Source organism: Pagrus pagrus (assembly GCF_965226575.1).
Source record: "Pagrus pagrus genome assembly, chromosome: 2".
Taxonomy (NCBI): Eukaryota; Metazoa; Chordata; class Actinopteri; order Spariformes; family Sparidae; genus Pagrus; species Pagrus pagrus.
The window spans coordinates 2,706,320-2,731,449 of record NC_140186.1 but is presented as its reverse complement, the minus strand read 5'-3'; the positions used below and the strand labels follow the sequence as shown (position 1 = coordinate 2,731,449).

At 42.6% G+C, this 25,130-nt stretch overlaps 1 protein-coding gene across 1 annotated transcript in view; it reads left to right on the top strand.

The window, feature by feature from the left end:
- gpr179 (G protein-coupled receptor 179) overlaps positions 1-25,122 on the top strand; it is a 26,344-nt gene extending 1,222 nt beyond the window's left edge. Inside the window, exons 1-11 of the mRNA XM_084371222.1 lie at positions 1-391; positions 2,093-2,201; positions 8,719-8,815; positions 10,063-10,298; positions 11,483-11,551; positions 16,451-16,560; positions 16,923-17,161; positions 18,237-18,375; positions 18,489-18,591; positions 18,780-18,926; positions 19,298-25,122. The exon at positions 1-391 is cut by the window's left edge and continues 1,222 nt beyond it. Of these exons, the coding sequence (XP_084227348.1) occupies positions 1-391; positions 2,093-2,201; positions 8,719-8,815; positions 10,063-10,298; positions 11,483-11,551; positions 16,451-16,560; positions 16,923-17,161; positions 18,237-18,375; positions 18,489-18,591; positions 18,780-18,926; positions 19,298-22,459 (4,802 nt within the window). The 3' untranslated portion in view covers positions 22,460-25,122. The remainder of the gene's footprint in view (positions 392-2,092; positions 2,202-8,718; positions 8,816-10,062; positions 10,299-11,482; positions 11,552-16,450; positions 16,561-16,922; positions 17,162-18,236; positions 18,376-18,488; positions 18,592-18,779; positions 18,927-19,297) is intronic.
- Positions 25,123-25,130: the final 8 nt, after the last annotated feature.

Genomic DNA, 25,130 nt, shown 5'->3' with positions numbered 1-25,130 from the left:
CGACCGCCCCGGTGCCGCAGCTGGTGCTCCGCGCCTCCCGCAACCCGGCAGCCAAGGTGCAGACCATCATCCTCCAGGACTTATCCAAGGCCTGGGAGAGCCTGCACCCGCCCGCCCCGGCCCCGGACGACAGCTGGTTCAGAAGCTTTAAATTCCCACAGGCCACCGTACCGATGACGGCCCTGTCCAAGAGGGTGCTCTTCAACGACCTCAGCACCTTGGAAACGCCCAAGTGGAGGCAGGGCGACAGCTACGTGACCAACCGCAGCGGGGTGCGCTGGGCCGGCGCCCCCTTCCTGGACTGTGAGGACAGGCGCTTCGTGCCCGGCTGGATGCTCACCCTGTCCACGTCCTTCTACGGCCTCAAGCCCGACCTGACGCCAGAGTTCAGGTTAGGGCCTGCACACACACACACACACACACACACACACACACACACACAAGCGAGCTGTCTCACACTGATGATGTCACTGGCAGTTGGTTACGAATATCATATTTTCCTCACTTTTAATTTAGAGGATTAATTTAATCTTTTAGAAGCTTTCTGCAGAACTGGAGCATCAAATCTGCTGCTGCTGTTTATTTCCCATTACTTTCAGACCGGTGCCTCCAGAGGAAGCTGCTACATTTCCTCCAGTGACGTCACTCTGTGGCTAAGTTGCATTGTGGGTAATGTAGGCATCAGGTGCTGAAAAATCAAATCAAATCAAATCAAATCAAAAAAAACAGGCCACTCTTTACGGACAGTTTGAAAACACGTTATCCAAACGGATACGACAGAACCAGAGATATCACCTCTTTCTCAAAACCTGCTGCCTACATTACCCACAATGCAACTTAGCCACTGAGTGACATCACTGGAGGCAATCTATCAGATTACATGCAGCTTCCTCTGGAGACACAGAAGACTTTATACTCCTTTTTCACATAATGCAGTAAAACTCCCCGAGACCTGTAAACGCACTTTACTCTGTTTAAAGTATTTACACTAATATTGCTGCTTTAACTTCATATGTATTAGTACTGTTAGTAGTATTCAAAGTACTTCCTTCACCTGTGCTGTTATGTGTAGAGTGAGACACCGTAAACTTGTAAACTGGTGGAAATTTGTGTGCTAAAAACTCAGTCATCATCTCCTCCTGATGATATAAAGTCAGGTGAAGTCTCGTAGTCATTAACATTTCTGGAGCTTCACAGTGAAACAGAGTCGCAGCGTTCTGCTGAACACCTGAAGCAGCTGGAGACTTACACGCTCCAAACAGCTCGTCAGACGTAATTCATGTCTCCAGAAGCCTCGAGATCCCAAACTGATTTGAGAAGATGTTCTTCACACCCTTTTTCTAGGCCGGTCTGAGGTTAATGAACCATCTTGACTGTGTGTCGAGGGTGTAAATAACATCTTTCAAAATCAATTTTGGATCTCAGGGCTTCTGGAGACTTGGATTTCGCCAGACGAGCTGTATGGAGCCATTTTATTTAGATGCTTTGGTTGTTTTTTCTGTTTTAAATCAAGTCTCCAGTTACTTCAGTTACTCTGTTTTACTGTGAAGCTCCAGAAATGTTTTGTGGACTATGAAACTTCACCTGACTTTATATCAGCATGGAGGGAGGAGATGATGACTGAGTTTATGTTTTGGGTGAACTGCTCCTTTAACTCATTATGATGAGAGAGGACTGGATCAGACAGTTTAGAAACATCTCTTACGTTCAGCTTTGTTGATCTTCCCTGAAGTACTTTGCGAGTCTGAAAATACATCGTTCCTTTTTCTTCTGAGTCCCTGAAAAGGATAAAAGCTTTGAGGCTGACAGCAGCGGTGTTTGTGTCTCACCTGCCTCTCACTGTGTGTGTCGGCCCCTGTGACCTTCTCTGCAGCTCTCTGGAGACGAGTTTGATAAGAAATTCAAATGTTTGAATCATCAGTCGGATAAAATCTGACATTTGAAAGAGAATCCACTCGAAGGCCGCGCAGGTTTCTGCCGACCAAATGTGGACCTGAAAAGTTTTATTCTAATGAGTCCGATGATATCTTTAGTTACTGTGACACACATCTGTGTGTGTGTGTGCGTGTGTGTGTGTGTGTGTGCGCGTCAGAGGTGTGATCCGTGTGGACGTCAACATTCAGGACATCGACTTGGACCAGTGTGCGACGGGAGACGGCTGGTTTGCTGACACACACCTGTGCAACCGCACCACCATGGAGGTAAACAGACACAAGGAGCAGAGAAACGTTTTTGTTGATTCTAGCGCCCCCTCTGGACAAAAGTGGTACGATCTGTCGTAGAGATCTTTGATAGCTCGTGACAGGGAGACCGCAGGATGGATCGTGTAAATGTATTTATATGTGATGTATGTGATCGGACCCGAGCACAGGCGTTAATAATCACTATATAAAAACAGCAGTCTTTTCTCTGATGGTCTCGTTTGCTGTTACAGGTCATTTATAATCATCAGGAATCAGAAACTGTTTCAGAAACACTTTAAAGTTCCTCGTAGTCACTTTAACAAATGTTATTTTCTCAAGATCTCAAGAAAACAAACTTTGTCGCTATCACGGGATAACAAATGTTGTTTTCCTGAGATAACTGACTTCATAGCAGTTGACCATTACATACACACTCTTCTGTGGGCTGGTGTTTGTTGTTGTTGTTGTTGTTTGTTTTTTGCCGTTAATAACAGCCTAAATCAGTTGTTATTGTTTTTGTGAGGCAAAAATTGGTGAGGACCCAAATGCAAGACACAGGATTGGGAACAAAGAAGGGGCGTATTTAACGAAAGCTGAAAATCAAAGATCATATAATCCCAAAAACCAAGAGGAGCAAAATGCCAAAAAGTAGCAACACAAAAGCTAAAACGGGAAAAACATACCAGGGAGAGACTCAGGAAGTAACACAGGTGAGTAACACAGGACGAAGTGACGAAGACATCAGCGGGAAATCACACAACAGCAGGAAATGAAAAGCGACACACGAGGGCAAAAGTAAAACAGGAAATCACAGAATCACAAACTGAAATCTTCGTGTAGACGTTTAGACGCCGGCGTGTCACTGCTGAATAAACATCAGAAAAACCTTTTGTGTTCTTGTGATAACAGATTCATTTATTTGTTATCCTGTGATAATGAAATAAATGACTTGTGATCTGGAGAAAACTGAGGAAATATGTTCAACCCATGACCGTTTAGGGCTTATGTATAGATCACCTCCTCTGACCTTTAAACCGCCTCCACAAAGGGCGCCCTGCCCTACAAACAGCATGAAAAAACATCCCGCCAACTGCATGAAAGTGTCGCCTCACCTGTGAAGTCAATCATGTGTCAAATTTTTTTGACAGTGAGTTCAGAGAAGAGATCGGTGGTAACAGGGACGGTGTCTATACCGTACATACTGTACCGTACTGTAGATTCATGAGCCTCATCCGTTAATGATGCAGATGGCACGATAATAATCGTTTGCTTAACTCTTTATGCTGCCTGCGATGGAGGATTTTTGTCGGTGATGGTGTTTCTTAAAACCTCATCGAGCTTCAGTGTCAGGGAACAAGTCGTACTGGACGACGACGCTGAAGACGTTATGCAGACCTTACCTGAACCCTGGTCAGTCCGACTTTCTGCAGAGTGGGTTCAGGCTAACTTATAAATGCAGACAAAACCAACGTACAAATATCTGACGAGAGACGTCGACATCACGTCTTCCCAATTAGCAAATGCGTCACATACATCATCTTCCTTGGTAGCTACTTAGCTCCTTAGCAACATTCCTGATGAATAGTGAAAGAAGTTTGCTGCTGAGCTGTTGAAAACTCGTTCGAACCGAGTGTAAAAACTAAATTTAAGGGATAATAATGGTGACGGACGTGCAGCTGTCATGCTCGGCGTGTCATTGGTCCTGTTGGGTGTGCTGTATTGATGTGTTGCTGTCAATGACCCCACGACGCAGGAGTGTAAATGGAGACTCCCACCACCACGGAAACAACGTTCCCCTCTTCTAGCTGCCTTTCCGATGCAGCTTTTCCACCAAAATTAGCGCGTCTACACAGGTTTTTTAAACGCGGGTCAACCCGCTAAAAATCGAGCCTATTGACCCCATTCCCATTTTGGGGTCGCTTCCGATTTTTATCTGATTATCAGATGTTTTGACATATAATTAAAGAGTATAAATAACAAAATGTAAACAGTTATAGCGAAAATCAAAACTAGAGCGCTGCCTCCCCCCTCGGGTGCAGGACGAACACGGTACAGTCCAAATATTCCCAGATTCCCACTGAGGAGTGAACCCGAAAAATACGTACGACTGTTTATTTACGCAGGAGTACGTTGGGCGATCACGTACATGTTGGGGATATGTAGCCGTAGTTTGTGATTTTGGACGCGGCGCATGTAAACACAGTCTGAACCGTAGACGAGGTGTCCAAACTGACTCATGAATGGTCGTTACATCACTCACACAAACACACTCTCAACTGTTGGCGACCTCTGGAAATGGGTTTAAGCCGGTTCTGTCTGCGCTCGTTACTTCATTTCTGCCTTTTATCCTTTTTATCCTCATGCTTTCACACTTTAACTCTTCTGTCTGCTTCCCCCGTCCGCTCCACCTCCAACCACCTCTTTTAGCGTCAGTTTCCCTTTTTTCCCCACCGCCGGGCCCGTCTGCCCGTCAGAACCCAATCCTCTACCTCTCATCTCCGCCGTCTATTTAAAGATGGCTGCGCTGGGCGGCGGGCTGCGGGATGATCTGATGGATTACGGCGGTAATCCAGACCGCTGACATACTTCCCCTTTATGCAGCGCACTCACAGAGGTCTGAAACACAAGAGAAGAACAGTCCTAAAAATCCCCAAATCCACACGGCACCTTTTGTCCCGTCCTGTCCTACCTGGCTTAGAGGATTCAAACCCTTTGGCTGAGCAGAGCGTGTACTGGGTCACCCACTTTCTCTCCTCGTCCCGCTTGGTTCTGTCCCCTCTGGTTTCTTAACGCATCTCGTCTCGTCTCTTATCGTCTTTTAAGATATCGTCCCATCTCACCTCGTCTCTCATTTCCTGTCCTGTCTCATCTTCTTGTCTTTCCGAGCCTCGTTTCATTTTGCCTCATCTCATCTCGTCTATTCTCACGTCTTGTCTCATCATCTCATCTCATCTCCTGTAGACTTGTCCTGTCTTCTTCTGTGATGCCATGTTTGACCTTGTTTCATCACCTCGTCTCGTCTCTCATCTCTCATTTCCTGTCCTCTCTCTTCTTCTCATGTCTCGTCATCTCATCTCGCTTCGTCCTGTCTCATCTTCTTGTCCTTACAAGCCTTGCTTCATTTAGCCTCATCTCATCTTATTTAATCACATGCCTTGTCTCTTCCTGTCTCATCTTGTCTCATCATCTCGTCTCATCTCATCTCCTGTGGACTTGTCCTGTCTTCTTCTGCCATGCCACGTTTAACCTTGTCTCATCATCTTGTCTCATATCTCATTTCCTGTCCTCTCATCTCTTGTGCCCCGTCTTGTCCTTTTCATGCCTTGTTTCTTCTCGTCCTGTCCTGTCTTTACTCATCCCATCTTATCTCATCGTGTCTTCTCTCACCTCATCTCATCGTATTTCGTCTCATTTCGTCTCGTTTCACGTTGTCCTCCTCTCTCGCGTCTTAACGTAAAACCTGCCGTCCCTCGTCATATTTCATCTCATGCAGTCTCGCCTGGCTTCATCGTCTTCATCACGTCTTGAAGTATGAAACTCGTCTCTTTTTTAATCATCTCATCTCATGGAGCTGTTAATTAGAGCGGTAATTAAAGATATAATCTAGTCTGGACATTTTGACAACTGCAGTCAACTTACGGGTTTTGCTGAGCGTTCAACGTGACGACGTCACTAACGACACTGTTGGCTGTGTCGTCTTTATAATGACGTGTTTTCACAGTCTGATATTTAAACATCGTGTGTGTGATTCATGACACAATTCAAACAGGAACAATAAATTATTTGTCTCTTCATTCACTGCCACACAAAGTTTTTCTGAAGTAAGATCCCACGAGGGAAACTGGACGAGGAGTTGTTGACAACAACTCCCATGATCCCACATCTTTTGTTTTGTTTTGTTTTGATTCGGAGACTCGGAAATAACATCCTGTGGATTTAAGTGAACATTGAGCAGCAGAGTGCTTTTAAATACAAAATGCTTCACCAGTTCATTCAGATTATTTTAATTCTTTTGTTGGATTTTTTCACAAACAAAACAAAACTGCAGCCGTGCTCCTCGATGAGTCGCTTCACGGGTTACTTAAATAACAGGTTTTGAAAGCACGAAGCTGTGGAGCGTTCGAAAGTGGCCGGTCGTCGTTTCGACTCAAACGTGACGGACGACTGAACGCGCTCGTTTACTGCGACGATCTGTTGAATTGAGATGCGTCCATGAAGAGAATTAAGTTGGCCACACTGTATAATCCATATCACATTAATGTTCGCTGCCCGGCATTAGAGCCTCTGAGCTTCTGGTAAGGCGGTTGTGGGTTTGTATATACATATGTGAGGCCAGTGTGCGTGTGTGCGTGTGTGTGTGTGTGTGTGTGTGTGTGTGTGTGTGTGTGTGTGTGCGCGCGCGCGCTCGGGAACAGGATTTCTCTAGAAAAGGATAATACTCTCAGTAGAGGCATTATGTATCCATTTAGCTTTTAACTTAGATTAACACACAGGCCATCCAAGTGTGTGTGTGTGTGTGTGTGTGCTAAATTTGAAGCTAGCATCAGAGGGAAATAGAGTGAGAGAGAGAGGAAACTGACCCCTTTTTCATTCAGGCGCTGTTAGCTTCACAGCACCTGCTTCACGTTCTCACAGTTCAACTAATGTTTAGTGTTTATTATTAGTTGTTGCCGTGGGAACTATTAATGAAATACACCTGAACCTATCCTGAACCTGAACTTACAGCCGTGTGAGATCAGTGTGTATTTTTTAATCTATAGCAGCTCGGACTGAACAGCAGAGTGATAAACGTGATCAGAAGAATAAAGTCTGGTGTCGTCTGCAGAGAGGCAACAGTCCACACGTTGTTTCCTGCAGGAGAAGTTCAGATACTCGTGTAAAAACAGACTCTGGTAAAAGTAGAAGTGCTGATTCAGCTTGTTTACTCCAGTAAAAGTAATCGAGTACAGGCTCTGACATGTACTCAGAGTAAAAAGTCTCCCTCTGAAGGACATTTGTGGTCAAAGCTAACTGAAGCTCACGTCATATTAATATAATTCAAAGACTATTAAAGTTAAAGGTAGAGTCAGCAGGATTTGTCCCAGCTGTTCCTGAACGCACCACAAAGATAGTTGATAGTTGAGTCTCATTCCCAGGACGTCAAACAGCCACATGTTGGGTTGGTAAAGCGTCCCGAGCAGCAACAAAGAGAGAAAATAAGAAACTCTCTGCAGATACGAGACACTAACACGCCTTTTCTCCCCATTCAGCCTCCCTCTCTGTCTGTTCACGTCTTCTCACGGCTTTTACATTGTTTTGTTTATCTACATGATGATGGTTGAAATCAGTCTGGTGATGTTGGGAAGGCGGCGTGCGATGACGCCAAATAAAAATAATCCATTATTCCCATCAAATGCATCAAACTAAAGTAACAAGCCTGTTTTGAAAATGTGAGGAGGAGAAAGTTCAGATGTTTGTGTTCAGACGTAGGGAAAGTTAAAGTTTCTGCTTCAAGAGACTCGTGTCTTCATTTAAACTTGAGCACAGTGCTGTGATTGCTGGATGCAGGTTAGTGTCGGTGCGACCACGTGTGATGCCTGTTATATCATGTTCATGTCATAAATATGAATTCCTTAATAATCCACAGGTACATTAATAACTTAATCCTGAAACTATGACAAACAGATATCCATTATCTACCGTTCATCCTTTGCAGGGTCGCTGGGGGGCTGGAGCTGATCCCAGCTCACATACAGAAAGTGTACATACACAACATAATGTTGACAATACAATATAACAGGAATATAATCTAACAGGAACAGTTTGCATTACATAACATACAATGAAACTGGATTTAAGGGTCACACAGTCGTGTTTTGTTTAGCAGGAATATTCAAATCAATAATTTTCCAGGAAGTCTCGTGGAGAGAGGAAAACGTGGCTGTGTGCCGACTTAATTTACTCGGACCAAGTGATGTATATACTTATACTTACACATCTGAACGAATATTTCAAGGGTTCCCTTTATTATGACGACTTGATTATTCAAATAGACCTCGTAGTAAATTATCGAGCAGAAAATACAGGGCTCGTTCTCAACAGGTTCATGTAATCTAGTCCAGTTAATTACCAGTGTTAGCTGAGCATTAAAAAATGTGAAATGTATCCACGTAGATACGCACAGAAATTAAAATTAAAATGTTAATCTTTCAGTGAATATTGTTATTTCTAATTAGTTGCAAATCATTTACTTATTCACAGGAAATAATGAAGAAATGACAGCGCTGTAAACAAACGTTTTTAACAATGTTTTTATTAAAGAGCTCTTTTATTGGACTGTATTATCTCGTCATTATACTGTTTCCTCCGTGGTAATGTGTGTGACTTCAAGGTGTTTCTTTTTCCTTTGACCTGTTTAACAACCAGGTGGAAACTAATAGAATCAGAACTTAATTAGAAATTACAAGTATTATATTTTATTTTAATCGTTATTTTAACTCAAAGGAACAAAAACGAATAATAATAATAATCTGAATATTCTCTCTGTTTCTCGCAGTGCGTACCAACTCCAGGCCGGGGTTTCCGACTGGGTCAGTACTGCTGCCGCTGTAAAGAGGGTTACTACAACCCTCTGATCGCCCCTCCAGACTCAGGTACGTCGATAAGTCTTTTACAGCGTCTGCTGTCCAAACACAATTAAAGTCTGTGCAGCCGTTATGGAGGATAAACTGGGGGTTTGAATTATGTCTGTTGGTTTCCTATATTGATTCCTCCTGATTATTACAGAGACGAGGAGAAAAAATACTCAACAGAAATACAAACACATTTGTATTTGCTCCCATTTTTCAGGCCTTTTTTTATACACAAAAAAATGATTTCTCTCAGATTTTAACTCAAAAGCAGTAAAAGTAAAGTAAGGAGTCAGTTTTGAAAATGTAAGGAGGAGGAAGTACAGATATTTGTGTACAGATACCTGAAAAATCTACTTTAAAACTACAGTAGCAATGTATTTGTACTTCAGTTCTTCCCTCCTCTGATCTTTGGACTGGTCACAGTAAAAGGAAACTTGTAAAATGTGAAGTTTTATGACACAGCGATGCCACAGATTTCATTCTGACTGCAGGAAACGTCCACCAGAGATTTTCCCCGAGAACTGAGTGTTCATTTCACCACCATGAGCGGTGGTCTGGCCTGGTCTGGCCTGGGGGGGTGGTCAGTGTCTGGTGTGACCGTCATTTGGCTCGTGCACTGTGACAAAATGAACATTCAGTTCATGAGCGAAAGCTGAACTACGGCTTCAGGAAAGACTCGTGTACGGTGTCACACAGATTTTAACTGCGGGTCGTCCCATGTGGCTTTTTCCGGGCTGATAACCGACAGATTATTAAAATTTGAAGGAGGCCAGTAACCGCTATTTGGAGCTGATACTGCATCTTCCTCTCACATTATTATCTACATTGCAGATTCAGATTTTTCACTGTTTATAGGCTGTTTATTTGTGGTGTACAACCATCAGATGTTGGTGTGGGCGGGACGCTGCATCAGAGCCAAAGCAGCACATATTGAATTTTGGCCCCCGATGATCAGCCGGCCGATGATCGGTCTAACGTTTTGATGCACATGGCACAAGTCTCTCCTGATACAAGCTTCATCAGGAGATTATAACATGCAGGAAGTTCCCCTCCAGATTCGCCCCTCAAGAGCCCAAATCAACCAGTAGTTTCCATCTATAAGTCCACGACAACGCTGGGAGTCAAACCCTGGTTGTTCGAAGTGACTACATGCGATTATTTCACAACACAGCAGGGAAATAAATACTTTAAAGACATTAAATGATGAATATCTTGTTTCAGATTATTCTGTTTTGTAAGTCACATGTCTTCACATGGTTTTTGCGTAGGAGTCGGTGCAGATGGCGGCCCTGTGAACGGGAGTGACGGGGACGGCGGTACGTGTTACCCGAACATGCCCATCTGTCTCCCGTGCTGGCCGGGCTGCCCGAGTTGTCAGGACGGCACCCCCTGCTGGGTGCAGGAGGCCTGGCTGCTCAGGGCCGGCGTGCTGGCCGTCCAGGGCGTCTTCATGTTCCTCATCTTCGTCAGCATGCTGGTGGCCTACAGGCATCGTCGGAACCGGGTGAGTCAGGGCTTTTTTGGCTCGGCGGGGCCACCGTACAGATGGGATCGGATCGAGGAACAATCAGAAGAGCTGTTCCAGGCGTTGAGCCATGATGCATTGTGTCAGAGACTCTGCTGTTTATCTAGCAGAAATGTTTGGTGTGCTTTTTAATATCGACTGTGATCACTCTAAACTGAATTTATGTCTTTATTTGTAAATTCATTTGTCTTAAGTTGTTGTGATGCCCCTGATTGTGTTTTAAATCATCTCCTGATATCTTGTCAACGCTCCTTTTCCATCTTCAGTCTGACATTCGATTCGATTTTCCCAAATGAATCATTAGAGACCAAAATATCTGCCTGAATATAAGTTAATTTATGCGCAGCCAATGCAAACTGCTTTTTTTGCCAGTGCTTTAAAGGAGCAGTTCACCCAAACAGTCATTATCTCCTCACCCCTATTCTGAAGTGTTATAATATAATATATTACAATACGATATGATACGATCCGATACGATACGATACGATACGATACGATACGATAACCCACTGAGCAAAAACATATCCAAAAAACGTCTTTTCAATGTCTTTGCCGACATCTTTTCAACTACAGTCACAGACGTCTGCAGAACTCAAAGTTTTTATGACGGCCAAATTTTACTCTTTTACTTTATCTAAGCTACGAGATATAAACTTTACCAGGTGAGCTATTTATCAGCTTCATTACATATCATGTCAACCTTCATCGAGTAGGCTAATGTTGCAAGGCTGGATGACCAAAACATGGCACTTATTTAAGCTGATAAATAGCTCTCCTGGTAAAGTACATGCCTCATTGAGACTACTGAGGTTGGGGCTTGGGGTTCAAATCCCCCCTGGAGCTTTTGCTGCATGGGAGGAAAAATTGTCCGTCACAAAAATCTGTAACAGAAGTTGAAAAGATGTCTAATTATACATTGTAAAAACTTACATTTTGAACCCTGTAACGACATCATTTGGACATCACTAGTGAACGTTGAAAATACGTCTAAAACCTGTTGCTTTCACAATCGACCTATATGATCGTTTTTCTGATGAGGACAGGCTGTCAATGTTTTATTAGATGTGTGGTGAACAGGTATTTAATAAATACAGTGGTATGGTCCTTTAACCTCTCGATCTTCACCACCTCTTCATAACTGCTCTCTCCTCCTCCTCCCTCAGAGGATCCGGGCGTCCGGCCTCCTGCTGCTGGAGACGATCTTGTTCGGCTCTCTGCTCCTCTACTTCCCGGTGAGTGTCTGACCGAGCTGAGTGTCACAGATTAGAGCTCTTTACAGATCACTGCGCAGCACAGCGCCGCGGATTATATTATAATGGACCATTTGTGGGAGGGTGAATGGGTTGAGGGCGTGTGTGTGTGTGTGTGTGTGTGTGTGTGTGTGTGTGTGTGAGTGAAAATGAGGTGGGTGGGCGGCTGCTCGACAGTTTTCATATTTGCCCCGGTGATAGATTATCAATCAATCCTCAGATTCATTTTACCAATTAAAGAGCCGTTAACATAAGTCAGCCGTGACTTTTTTATCCGTCTCTCTGAAAGTGCAGGTCGATGTGAGACGTTCCTGCTGACTCTGGGTGATTCAGTGTGTGTGTGTGTGTGTGTGTGTGTGTGTGTGTGCTGCAGGACATTGATCATTGATTTATCTTAACGTGTGATGTGTGAGCATGTTAATGGGCAGTTCTCGTGGCAGCTCTGTGCTTCTTAACTGCACACTGGTGCATTAAAACGATCGTCATACGCGAGACATAAAAATGTTTTCTTATTAAAGTGACATCTGCATTTAATTTAATGTACATTTTGATTGCTGTCATTTCTCAATTAAGCGCAGCGGTGATTCAGTTCATTTTGCTGCACGGGAAAATGAGTTTGTTTACAATAAACTAAAGGACCTGGGAGGTGTTTTTTTGCAAATTACAGACGATAAAAATAAAAAGTGGTTATGATGTTGGATTTCTGAGGAGCGATTTGAGGTTTGGATCTCACATTCCCACTTGCTGCCATCTTGGCAGCTACGCCAGACAATCCTAATTCATTTGCCTGAATTAGGATTTTTTAGGATTATGATGAGGACTGGAGTTCAATTGAGGTGGACTAAGTGTGATTGGCTGAGACACCTGTCAATCAGGCAACATGCTCCGAAACATGCCAGTGTATTGGGAACATTGAGCTCAAACTAAAGCGGTACACCATCAGGATGAACAGACACAGTATTTTTAGACAAAGTAAGATCTTAATGTATAACATTTGCCGAATTTATAACAAGGTCCGAATACTTAAGAATTTGTCAAATACAACACTTCATTAAGTTTATAAAGGTACTCCTAGCTCAACTAGACACTAAATTGAGTGATTTTTAAAGGGAGTATGGGGACTTTCTCCAGGGGCGACAACAAAGCAGCCTATATTGGTTAATGTTCACTGTATTTGTAAAAGTTGACATGTTTAACGTCAACAGAATTTTGGCTTCTTTCATGAATTGACAGTAAAATGTGACAGAGAAGCAGACAGGCTGGTACAGCCATGCTGCCACTTTTTACAAGGAAACAAACAACTTCATGTTTTGATTTGATGCCGAATTTACAAGAAGGCACCGATGATTTATAATTTTTCGTAGCTGTTTTTTTTGCTAAACAAATACGTTTCTCCTCACTCAACGTCTCTTAAAATCACACGTTTTGTTAAGGGAGTCTGGTGATATTGTGGTTTAGTTCCGTGGTTGGAACTTCAATTAACAGGTCTGAACTGGGGCCTGTGGTCATTTTAGAGGTTTTATTTGTCTTGTGTGATTCTGCTTGGTGTATTTCTAATATTCACCTTCACGTTAGCTTCTTTTGTTGACCTTTCCTGAAGACTTATAGCGACAATCTTCTTACCTCCAGCCCAACCCCTGCAGTAAAAGCTACTAATCTGACTCAGTGTTTCCAGACGTCTGCCTCTGACTTTCTCTGTCGTGCCTCCAGCAGATGAAAGTTTCTCGTGGCCAAACTTGTGAAAAAAGTTTGTACAGACATTAAGTTTCTCCAGAGAATGAATCTTAATGACTTTATCCTATTACTTGTACTGTAGCGCCACCATGAGGTCGTGGTTTTGAGTGAAATATCTTTAAAATTGAAATTGTGCTATCTTCACTGATCCTCTGACTTTCCATCTGGTGCCACCGACAGGTCGAGTTTTAAGTTGTCCAATACGTTCGTTTACTGCTACATACCTGTAGCCTCAGCTGCCAATTAGCTAGTGTTAGCATGCTAACAAGGTAACCTAAACTAATGCACATTGTAAACATTATAGCCTGTCATTAGCATTGTCATTATGAGCATGGCAGCCTGCTGAAGTCAGCATTTAGCTCAAAGGATCCCTGTGCTCTTCACTTCCATTCAGTTCCAAACTGCGCTGAATACACCTCAAATACAGTGAATGAATGAATGAATGCTGTTACGTAATGAAAAGCCAATAAGCACATGTGGCCAAGCTGCACTACGGGGCAGACAGAGGAAAGATAAGATTGTTCTGTTAAAGTAAATTTACAGTCAAAGTTCAGTTAAAACTTTGTCATTGGGACGATGCTGTAAGAGTTTTGTTTCATAAATTCAAAGGTGACTTGCAGCCCACGAGCCTGACTGTAGTTTCTGATGAAAAGTCAGAGTTCACTGTCTGATCTCAGTGAGGGGTCACTGCGGTCAGCTGTCCATTTGATCTACAAACAGATCAGCTGCTGGAGGGTCTGTTTGGTGTGAACATGAAGAACGGTCGAAGTGTTTAAAAACCTGTTCTGTGCAAGGTCTCCTCAGACTGTGGGTAAATAAAAGATTGGTTGTGGTGATTTATAAAAATCTACATTTCTGTGTATGTAAGTTTAGAATATTTTCGGCTTGTTCTGGGCGGTTTTAATCACCTGCTGCAGCAGCCTACCTGTTCTGGATCACCAGGACTCATCCTCTGGGGACAATAAACGTCCAGTCTTAATGTTGTGCAAATTTCCAGGACATCTGAAAACTTTGACCATCATCTAACACCAGAGAAAAAGTCATCTAAAAGTTATCTAACTGAAGTGGCCATTCATAGTGCACCTATTAGTCACGCTTAATACAAATTACAGTTCAGTAATTTATTATATACGAACATGAACAACATGTCTAAAACCAGAAAAGATTTTCCTTTGTGCTTTAAAAAAGTTCATACAACAATCGTGTGAAAATGATCCTCGTGCACACTGATCCGCATAAACGATTGAAAACGCTGTAGTATGCATGCCAGGCCAGTAGGTGGCAGTTACTTTTACACTACACACCTGTGGACAAAAGGCACCATCCAAAAACTTGGAATTTTTAGTAGAATAACATCACTCAGATTGCTACATATAACTATATAAACTAATTATTTTTAATTATACACTCACTTGACATCAACATGAGTAACTGAAGTGAAGGAAACAGCCTGTTGGCTAAGCTAGCATGCTGTCATACCGTCTCTCTGAAATCCTCTGCAAAATTAAATTTTTTTTAACGTACTCGAGGCAAATTCTGGACTGAAGTATGGAGGGGAGGCGTTTCGCAGGCAATTCGGGTATCACAGAGATTCACATAGGAATGAAAGGACTCGCCTTCGTACACATACATGGTGGGAAACGAGGCATAAGGGTGGAGTTCAGTTTCAAAATTAGCCAAAACACAACAAAAGTTTTCTATTTTATGCAAAACCCGTTGTGTAACCAGCCCCTCAGAGACCCGGTTAAACACAGTTAAGGTTCTGGTGTTATTTGGTGTTGCAGCTTCAGATTGACCAATCAGATTGCTTCCTCCAGTGTACAACCTATCTGCCTTTGACCGCAGGCCCTCTCTGCTGATTAAAGCCGCCTTCCTCTGGATGTTGACCGCACGTCGTCTCTGATTCTATACGTGTTCGCTCTGAGTAGTTTATCCTTTATGAGTGGTTTGAACTCGATGATGTAAATTTGCATTCACATTTGAGGCTTTAGCCGATGCTCTTATCCAGAGTGACGGAGGACTGACTGTCGCCGCACAATGAGCTTTAATTCCTGGATTACAGTCATCCACTCTGCTGCTGTTACACACTGAGCAGAGACGAAGGTACAACCTGTTGTTGAACGTGACCGACCGAGACACGTTGTGTTGAGGCTTTTTTTCAAACGCGGCAGGTTTTTGTCTGTTAATGCAGATGAGACGTGTCATTAAGTGTCTGTAGGACGGAGTCAGATGGTGTAAAATGAGCGTTAATAGCAGCACCGCTAATGGTCGTGGTTTTAAATATATAGTCGTAAAAGCGCCATCTGTTGTAGCAGTAATAGCTGTACGACTAGACGTAGTGGAAGAAGTAGTCAGATACTTAAGTAAAAGTATTAGCATCAAAGTACACTTAATGTATATGTGATATCACTGCATGATTATTATTGATGCATTTATGTGTCTCTACTGTTGCAGCAGGTAAAGATGGAGCCGATTTTAATTACTTTATATAACTGTAGTGTAATTAATAATAATTTATTCATGGATTTAAATTTTATATAAGTAATCTGAATCTGCAAAGTAACTCATGTCAAATAAACAGAGGGGAGTACAAGTATAAATGAGCATGACTTGGAAATACACAAGTACCTCAAAAAATTATACTTAAAGGAACAGTTCACCCCAAAAAAAACGTATATTTCATATAGATTTTCTTCTCCTTCTTATTATTATTACTATGTTATCCTCTATTTTATTACCATTTTAAAATCAACTTTTAAGTGCAATACTTTATTTTATCTTTATCTTTTATGTTATTGCTTGTTTTTATCTTTTATTATTTTAAATATTTATTTTATTCCAATTGGTGGTCAATTATCCTCAAACCTGTTTTTGTTTTCTTAATTTACCATGTTTTTTTTTTTTTATCACTCGTAAAGCACTTAATCAAACTAAAGTTTGATTGATTGATTGATTGATACTGCTACTTTAGTCTATTGCTATAACCAGCACTTGTACAACACTAGCACTAGCATTGTTAGCATAGTAATAGTTCTACAGGTTCTGTATCAGTCATGGTCGCATATTTCACACGTTATCAGTTTAGAAACAGTCGTCCACGGGGCTGTTGTAGTTTGACTCACAGGAAGTGTCGCTCTGTCTCTGCAGGTCTTCATCATGTACTTCAAGCCGAGTACATTCAGGTGTATTCTGCTCCGCTGGGTCCGAATGCTCGGCTTCTCCATCGTCTACGGCACCGTCACGCTGAAAATGTACAGGTCGGTTGGACAAAATACATTTCTGATCTTGAAGAATATAAACAAAGGAGGAGCTTAAAGGTTTAGAAAGACGTCAGCTGGTGTTTGAAATGTACATGAGTGCTTGCAGGAATAGAAACTGACTGCGTAGCTTTTTGAGGAAGAAATCACACATTCTTCCTTTTAGAAATTAAAAATTGAAATCATAAGAAATAAAAGTCACCCTTTGAACATTTATAATGACTATTTAACAATCACAAAAGAAGTGAAACCTCCAGGAGGAAAACTGAATGTTGTCATTATACAATTACTAAGTTCAGAGTCCAAAGTTATCTACGTTTTGTCCTCAGCTGTCATTACATTACATCCTCGTCTCTTCGCAGGGTGCTGAAGGTTTTCCTCTCGCGCACGGCTCAGAGAGTTCCCTACATGTCCAGCCTCCACCTGCTGAGGATTCTGGGAGTGATGTTGATGACGGTCAGCTGGTTCCTGTGCGCGTGGACGGTGGGCGTCCTCCAGAACCGCGACAGGAACATCCCCGTGTTCATCACAACCAGCACGTCGGACGGCCAGGGGTTCAACCTGTGTTACCTGGACCGCTGGGACTACATGATGGCTGTGGGTGAGTGTCAGCAGACTAATCCTCTCACTTCACTGACATCGTTCTTATTAAATCGTTATGATATTTTTTTGGTATGTTTCGTATACTAAAAAGTTAGAAACAATAAAACCAGTATCTCACTTTGCTCATATTTTGATCTTAAAAAAACCGTCAGCTGGTTCCTGTGTGCGTGGACGGTGGGCGTCCGTCAGACTTCTGGTTGTGTAACCAGATTTCTAAACAGATTTGTTTGCTTCTCTAGCATTAGACATCAGTCCTGTGAGGATTTGTATCTTTTGGTCATGCTGTATTGTGCAGTATACTGTATTATTTTATTAAGACCAGAGCCCGACCGTTATGGGGCTTATCTCGGTATTAGGGAGTGAAAGAATACGGATGTTAAATGTGGTTATCAAAATGATGTAATGGAGGCAGGATGTTTTACAGTTAAGCAGTAAAAAATATTGTTTAAACTTACATCAGTGAACTGAAACAGTAAACTCCACTTGGAATCTCATCATTATAAATCACCCCGAGCAACTTTTTCTGCATTGTGTTCTTCAAAACCAAAAAGTTTTCATATACGCCGATGATGTGATATATTTGTGAATTTCTTGGTAAATGTTGTAAAATTACACCGTAAATCGTGCGCTGTGTTATAAAGTGTTACCTAAATTAATTTTCTTTAAAGGATAATTCCGATTTATTACAATTCGGGTCCTGTTTTTGTTATTTTTCCCAGAAATAACAACATTGCACTCTCCATAGTGCTTGGATCAGTAAAGAAATTAACTTAACTACAAGTCCAGAAACATAAAGGATCAGACAGGTTGTGAAAAGTCCAACAGTTCAGTCGGATTATCTCAACAAAGACAGAGTCGAACCATGAAACTACATAAATAAGTTGTATGAAACTAGAATTTGTCTTGTTGACAGCAGCTGTAACTCGGACCATCTTAGATTTTAGCTTTCCATCATTATAAGATCGATAAAAACATATTACACTAAAACACATTGAAAAAAGAAACTGCACTCTTCTTATCTGAACTTTCAAGCGATCACCACTTCCCTCTGTTCTCACGTTGTTCTGCCACAGCTGAGCTTCTGTTCCTGTGCTGGGGCAGCTCCCTGTGGACCGCCGTCAGGCCCGTCCCCTCAGCCTTCCACGAGCCTCGCTACATGGGCATCGCCATCCACAACGAGCTGCTTCTCTCCACCATGTTTCACCTGTTCCGGTAAAGAGCGAGCATTTCATCCGAACCTTTTAAAACGCAGGACAGCTAACATCAGCAGTGTGTCTGTGTGCGCACAGATGTTACATGATTTTTTTCTTTTCCGTCTCCCTCAGGTTCACCTTCCCCTCTCTCCATCCTGATTGGATGTTGCTGCTCTCCTTCACACACACCCATGTGACCATCACTGTGACACTCGCTCTGCTCTTCATTCCCAAGGTACTCAGCTTTTGTATGTCACAGAGCCAAAATAAACAAAGGATCAGAGTAGAAAAAAGGTTATCAATCAATGTCTAACGATGAGGAATCTTGACCTCTTATTGGGACATTCTGACTCTTGACCTTGATCAAAACTTCCAGATCTGACCAGTTCACACATTAATTATATCTCTGTGTGTGTCCCACAGTTTCTTTACGTGTCAAAGCCGGGGAGAGAGGAGATTGCAGCAGAGGTGTACGAAGATGAAGTGGACCTCCGGCGCTCCGGCTCGTACCTCAACAGCAGTTTTCACTCTGTTTGGAGTGAGCCCAGTGTGGACCCGGATGACTTCAGGGTAAACTCTCTCGTCCCCTCAGAACGATGTTATCACTTTGCATTGGGACATAACTTACCAAAAGTGGAAGAAATTCCTAAGGTCACCTTTAAATAACGAAAATAAATGTCCCTAAATTTTAGTTATGACCACATGCACACTCAATTAAACAGATCTTAAATGTATCATAATCATAAATTAACAGTAAATACAATCAACGATAAAATGAGCACATATTGTACTGTATAACCTTTCACCCCCTTTATCCTTTGATCCTAATTTGTGTTCTTCTTGAATGAAACGTGTCTTTTACCTTACTCTCCTTATCTTTCCTCTCCTCAACCATTTCCTCAATCCCTTCATCAATTCCCACCCTTCTTCATATGCACCAGGATGAACTGAAGAAGTTATATGCCCAGTTAGAAGTCCACAAGACCAAGAAGATGACCGCTAACAACCCTCATCTGTCAAAGAAGCGAAGCTCTCGATGTGCATTGGGGAGATCCATTATTAGACGCATTGCTGAGATCCCGGAAACCATGAGCCGGCAGTGCAGCCGCGAGGAGAAAGATGGATCCTTCCGCAGTAGAGGTGTGAATCAGTCTGAGTCCTTCAGGAGCACCGCAGATACAATATCGGTCAGTATCAGTTACAGAAGTTCAATGAAAACACCGTCACCGTGCATGCGCAAGTCCAAAAGTGATCATCACTACGTCAGGGAAAGAGACTCTTCTTTGCGTGACTCCACGTTACAGGCCAATGCTGTGAAAAGATCTTCCCGGCGATCGGAGACGGATTCCTTAGATATCCCACCAGGAGTCTGTAAGTCAGCCAGTGCCCAGAATCTCACAATCGATACCAATCTCCTGCATCCTGATCACACCAGGCTACACAAGTCCTGGAGTCTAACCTCCACCACCAACCATTCTGTGGAAAACACACCTAAGGTCAGCAGAGCCCGCACAGTGGTGACAAGGTCCAAACAGAGCTTATCCATTGGCGACCAAACCAGGAGTGCTCTCCAGTCGGAGTCATTTGACAAGACTGATATCTGTCCTTGGGACGTGGAGCCAGAACAATCAGGGGACAAGAACCAGAAGCATGTCACCTACGCAAACTCGGAGGAAAGGGGGCCGCCATCTCCTCAGGCGCTTATCTGTCCCTGGGACCATGCACCACCTGTAGAAAGTACACCTTCAGAGGACAAGGGAACACATGGTGAAACAGAATCCCCGCAACCTCAGTCCCCGGTGTCCGCAAGTGCACCGGGCTCTCCAAGACCGAAAGTCACAAAAGATCAACGCGTCTTCTCCTTACGCACCACGACCACTAAGTGGCTCTCTGTGAAGTCATTTATGGGATCTGTGGATTCAGCAAGCAGGTCCAGTAGGGAGGGAAGTTTACATAAAGAGGATTCTGTGTCACAAAAAAGTCAGGAAAGTGCTTCCACAACTCCAAGATTGGGATCATCTAGTAGACGTCCAAGCATTGAAAAGAGGGCTTTGCAGAAAAGAATGGCAACAACAGACGGAAAACCATGCCTTGTGAAGCAGAACGCTGTCAGACTGTCCTCCGGGGATTCTTCTGACAGAAGCCCGAGAAGGCTTGTGATGGTAAAGTCTGCCGTCTACCCTTGGGATACGGATGACATACAAAGAGATGGCACTTATGAAAATGTGTTTTTATCAAGGCAGAACAGCAAACGTAGTAGTATAAGTTCTTGGGAAACCGCCAGCAGCTGTAGAACTCCCTCAACTCACAGAAGAGGTAGTAATCGAATTACACCAGTCCGTAATGTTTCCCATACGGATGTGTGTCCATGGGAAATGGGAGCTGGTACTTTCCAGGAAGGAGAGGGACCAAAAAAGCAGCAGAGCATTAAAGCAGACGTCTGCCCTTGGGAATCGCAGGTATCTGAACCATCTAATGTGTGTCCATGGGAATCTCAAGAGCCAGAGACTGTGAGAAGGCAAGGAAGTGAACATAGTACTCGCAGGGGATCGCAGAATATTCCTATTATTTATCATACTAACGTGTCCACAGAGTCACTGACACAACAGTCTTTAAAACATGCAGCGAATATATGTCCCTGGGATACCGTAGAAACATCCCAACCTTCAATAAAGCAGGATAATGAAAATGCTAATGTATGTCCTTGGGATGTTGAGGACAAGGCTGAAGTTGTATATGAAAACCTAAATCCTTTAGGGCGCAGGGGAACGCTGACAGTGCCCATTCAACAGGAAGTTATGAAAGCTGCGGTCTACCCCGGTACATCAAAAGAAAGTTTAACTAATGAGCAAATTGAAAAATCAGCTGCCCTGCATTTGGGTAGACAAGTGACCCAGACGACAGACTGTTGTCCGTGGGAATTCCCTGATCCCCCTAAAACCCTTGAAAACATTTGTCCATGGGAAGAGGGGAACATGGAGCCAACAAATACAGACTCAACTTCACAAATGACCGTCAAGGCAGATATCTGTCCCTGGGTGGCTGGACAGCAAGACAAACCAGAAAACCCACAAAAAGGTGTCTCGTCTTTGAATGCTGCTTCCATACAGACTGGAGGGAAAGACGGCACAAGAGTCAACGTATGTCCCTGGGAAACTGAACCCCCTGAAGAAACCGCCGCTGCCAAGACTGTGTCACAAGGAACGGAAAGACTGGCAGATGTTTGTCCATGGGATAGTAGTGAACCACAAACAGGAAAGCCAGAGACACTCAAAGCATCAGATAGTAATGGAAGGCAAGACACAACTCATGCAAATGTATGTCCGTGGGATACAGATGAAGCAGGGGCAGTCACAACTCAACAAAGACAAGAAAATCCCCAACAAGATGTTTGTCCATGGGAAACAGAAGAGCCAAAAGTCCTCAAAAAGCAAGATAGTGCCCGGGAAAATGTTTGTCCATGGGAGACAGAAGAACCTAAAGTTCTTACAAAGCAAGATAGCGCCCGGGAAAATGTTTGTCCATGGGAGACGGAAGAACCAAAAGTTCTCAAAAAGCAAGACAGTGCTAGAGCAGATGTTTGTCCGTGGGACACAGAAGAACCAAAAGTTCTTACAAAGCAAGATAGTGCTCGGGCAGATGTTTGTCCTTGGGACACAGAGGAACCAAAAGTTCTTACAAAGCAAGATAGTGCTCGGGCAGATGTTTGTCCGTGGGACACAGAAGAACCAGGAGTTGTCAAAAGACAAGATAGCCCTGGCGCAGATGTTTGTCCCTGGGATTCTAAGGATCCACAAACCTCAAACGAAAGCAAAGTTGATGTTCCCAACAGTGACAAAGATGAAGTCGCAGAGAACGAGGGGCCACTCGGTGAAGAAGAGACACATTTCAGCACAGAGCAAATAGGCGAGTCCAAAGAAAACTTGGCCCTGGGCCGCCGTGATGCTTTGTGTCCTTGGGAGCTGACAAGGAGCCACTCTGGTTCATTCACTGACAACGCCTCGGATGTTTTTACATGGGAGCCCGAGAATATCCCAGAGGAAGACGAAGAGGACGATGCAGAATGTGCTGCTGAGGCTCTCGTATTCCCACCTGACTTGTGACCTAAATCTAGCCAGCATTTGCTTTCACCTTGCTCCTTCCTGCTAAATCAAGGGGAATGTGAACACTATGAAACCATTTTGGTGGTATCCTGCTGAAGGTCAAGGGGGAACTTTGTTTTTAACTTCCCCAGCTCCACAGGGAGGTCAGAGAGCAGGGTCAGCCCACAAGAAGCTCCTGAGCAGCTGGCAGAGCCGAGAGCTTTTTCTCTTGGACAATTACTTTGGCTAATCAAAGACAGAACTTAGGGCAGTGTTATGTTACCTGACTAAGAAGCCTGTCGTAGAGACTTGATTGATTACATCCATAATTAATCAAGCAATGAACTACAAACAGACCTGTCTTGGCTGATGGAAGGGCATCTAAGGCATTTAGATGAAGTCCCTTTTCTTCCTGCTTCTACCCCCCATTTTAAATTAAAATCTTTTTTCGTGTCTTTGTATGTTCTTAGGTGACAGTTCACAGATTTGCCATGTATGTACAGTATGTTGGACCCATGGCCGGGGTGAATATGTTACAAAACCTGAACTTAACCAGTCCACAGTGCTCGCAATCACAAGTATAGCACAGGATCCGAGAGATGGAACTTAATGGAAGTTTAACCAGCATACGCCAGATGAATTCAGTTCTTTATATTTTCATGAAATTATATTTTCAAAGTAGAAGAAAAGTGTTACGTGTAAAGCAGTGCTGCCAGAACTACAACCGATGTCAAATTACATTTCTATCAAGTGTTGCTTGATAAAACTATGCATACCCGTGACTGATTTCATGACTAAAGGGCCAGTGATTAATATTACACTCTCACGTTTGATTCAGTCTTAATAATGGGGAAAATATGATTCTACCACTTAAAGAAACAATGCCAAAAAATTGCATAAATCACCATAAACTGGAGTGAAAAGCTACATAATCCTTTTATATATGAGCATTCAGAGAGGGGTGCAGTGCACTGGACACCAGTTTTGTTAAGATGGGAGAGCGAGATTAAACATTTAAAACACGCTGTGATCGTGGTTAAATGTTTGGTCATTTTAAATAACATCAAATTGTGAAGGATGTTTATGTTACTTGCTTCCAAATCTAAATGTTGACGTCCCTCTTTGAAGCTGCTCAGACCTGCTATTAACATCAGTCCTGAGTGATCCGATCCCAAGTGGACAGCTTTAAGTCCGTCAGTTCACATCTGGTGATAACATCCGTCTTGAGTGACCGCTATCTTCCTCGCTCTATATGCAAATAAACACGTATATCACTGCAACAAACAGATCTTTTTACACAAAGAAAGAAGGAACTTAATGTAGAACATTTGCCGAATTGTCAAGAAGAAACAAATAGTTAAGAATTTCTCAGAGACAGCGTTTCACAAAGTTTATGAAGTGTCTCCCAACTCAACATCTTACAAAATTGTGCATTTTTTTAAGGGAGTCTGGGGATTCTTTCCGCAGGTGACAGAGAAGTAGCCTAAATTGGTTACCCTTTACTATCAAATAAATATGATAATAATAAAATGTTGTCTTCCTTCATAAATTGAGTGTAAATGGTGGAAAACAGCTGCTAAATGTTGGCAGGTAAGACGCCCTTTAGACACAGAAGCAGACAGGCTGGTACAAACTGATACTTTTTACAAGGAAACAAACAATTTCATGCTTTGCATTTAATGCCGAATTTACAAGAGGCCATGAAGGGTTTAAAATTTGTTGCAGCCATTGCACAAAGTTTTTTTTTAAGTTTCTCCTCAGGCAACAACTCTCAAAATTGCGTGATTTGTTAAAGGATTCTGGGAATAATGCGGTAACTAGTTCAATGGTTGGATCGGATAAGTGGCCAAATATGATCAGATCTCCTCAACGTGTCTTCATTTCACACCTGTGCTTAAAGCTGTCCACTTGTGATGGGATCAGTCAGGACGGATGTTAATATCAGGTCTGAACAGTCTCTTTGTTCAGGTTTTGGTCAACCACTAAAGTTTTTTAATCAAGGTTCTTTAAGCAGATAATGAAATTAGTCATCATAGTCATTGCTGAAACGCTTTAATAACCATAAATATTCTTCGAAGGTAGCGTGATTAAAAGAGATTCTTCGGCGCGAGTCCATTGATATGCAGACAACCGGTAACACTCGAGGAATAAAGGAACTGATATTTTTTAATTAAATCAACTTATGGATAAATCAAAGATGTCTTATGCCTATTAGAAATCTCCATCAAGAGTGGCCCCACATTTCATGTCTGACAGAGAGTGCTGCTTCAAAGAGTTCAGAATAATTAAGTTTCAGGTACAGACAATTGCAAGTATTATGTCGGACAAAGTTTTATGGTGAATGAAACTTAACAGTATTAACAGTTTTTTCTGTATGAATGTAAATTAAGTCACATCTCTATGCCAGCAATCTGTCTGTGAAATCAGGTGTCAATATCTCAGCATTTCTGCTCATTCAGTGGTCTCATTGTTAAACACTGCGCCAAGTATTTTTGTCAATCGAGTGATCCAGTTTTGTGAGCGTTGTTGCATGTTAGTGTGTTTTTGAATGAGCGTGCTGTAATTTGTTGTCACGTAAAAAAAAAAAAAAAAAAATCTAATATTGTTGTAACACATCCATCGACTTAATTTTGTAAGCAGCGTCTTCTATGAAAGATTATTCTGATAAAGAAAATATCCTCTGAAATCTACC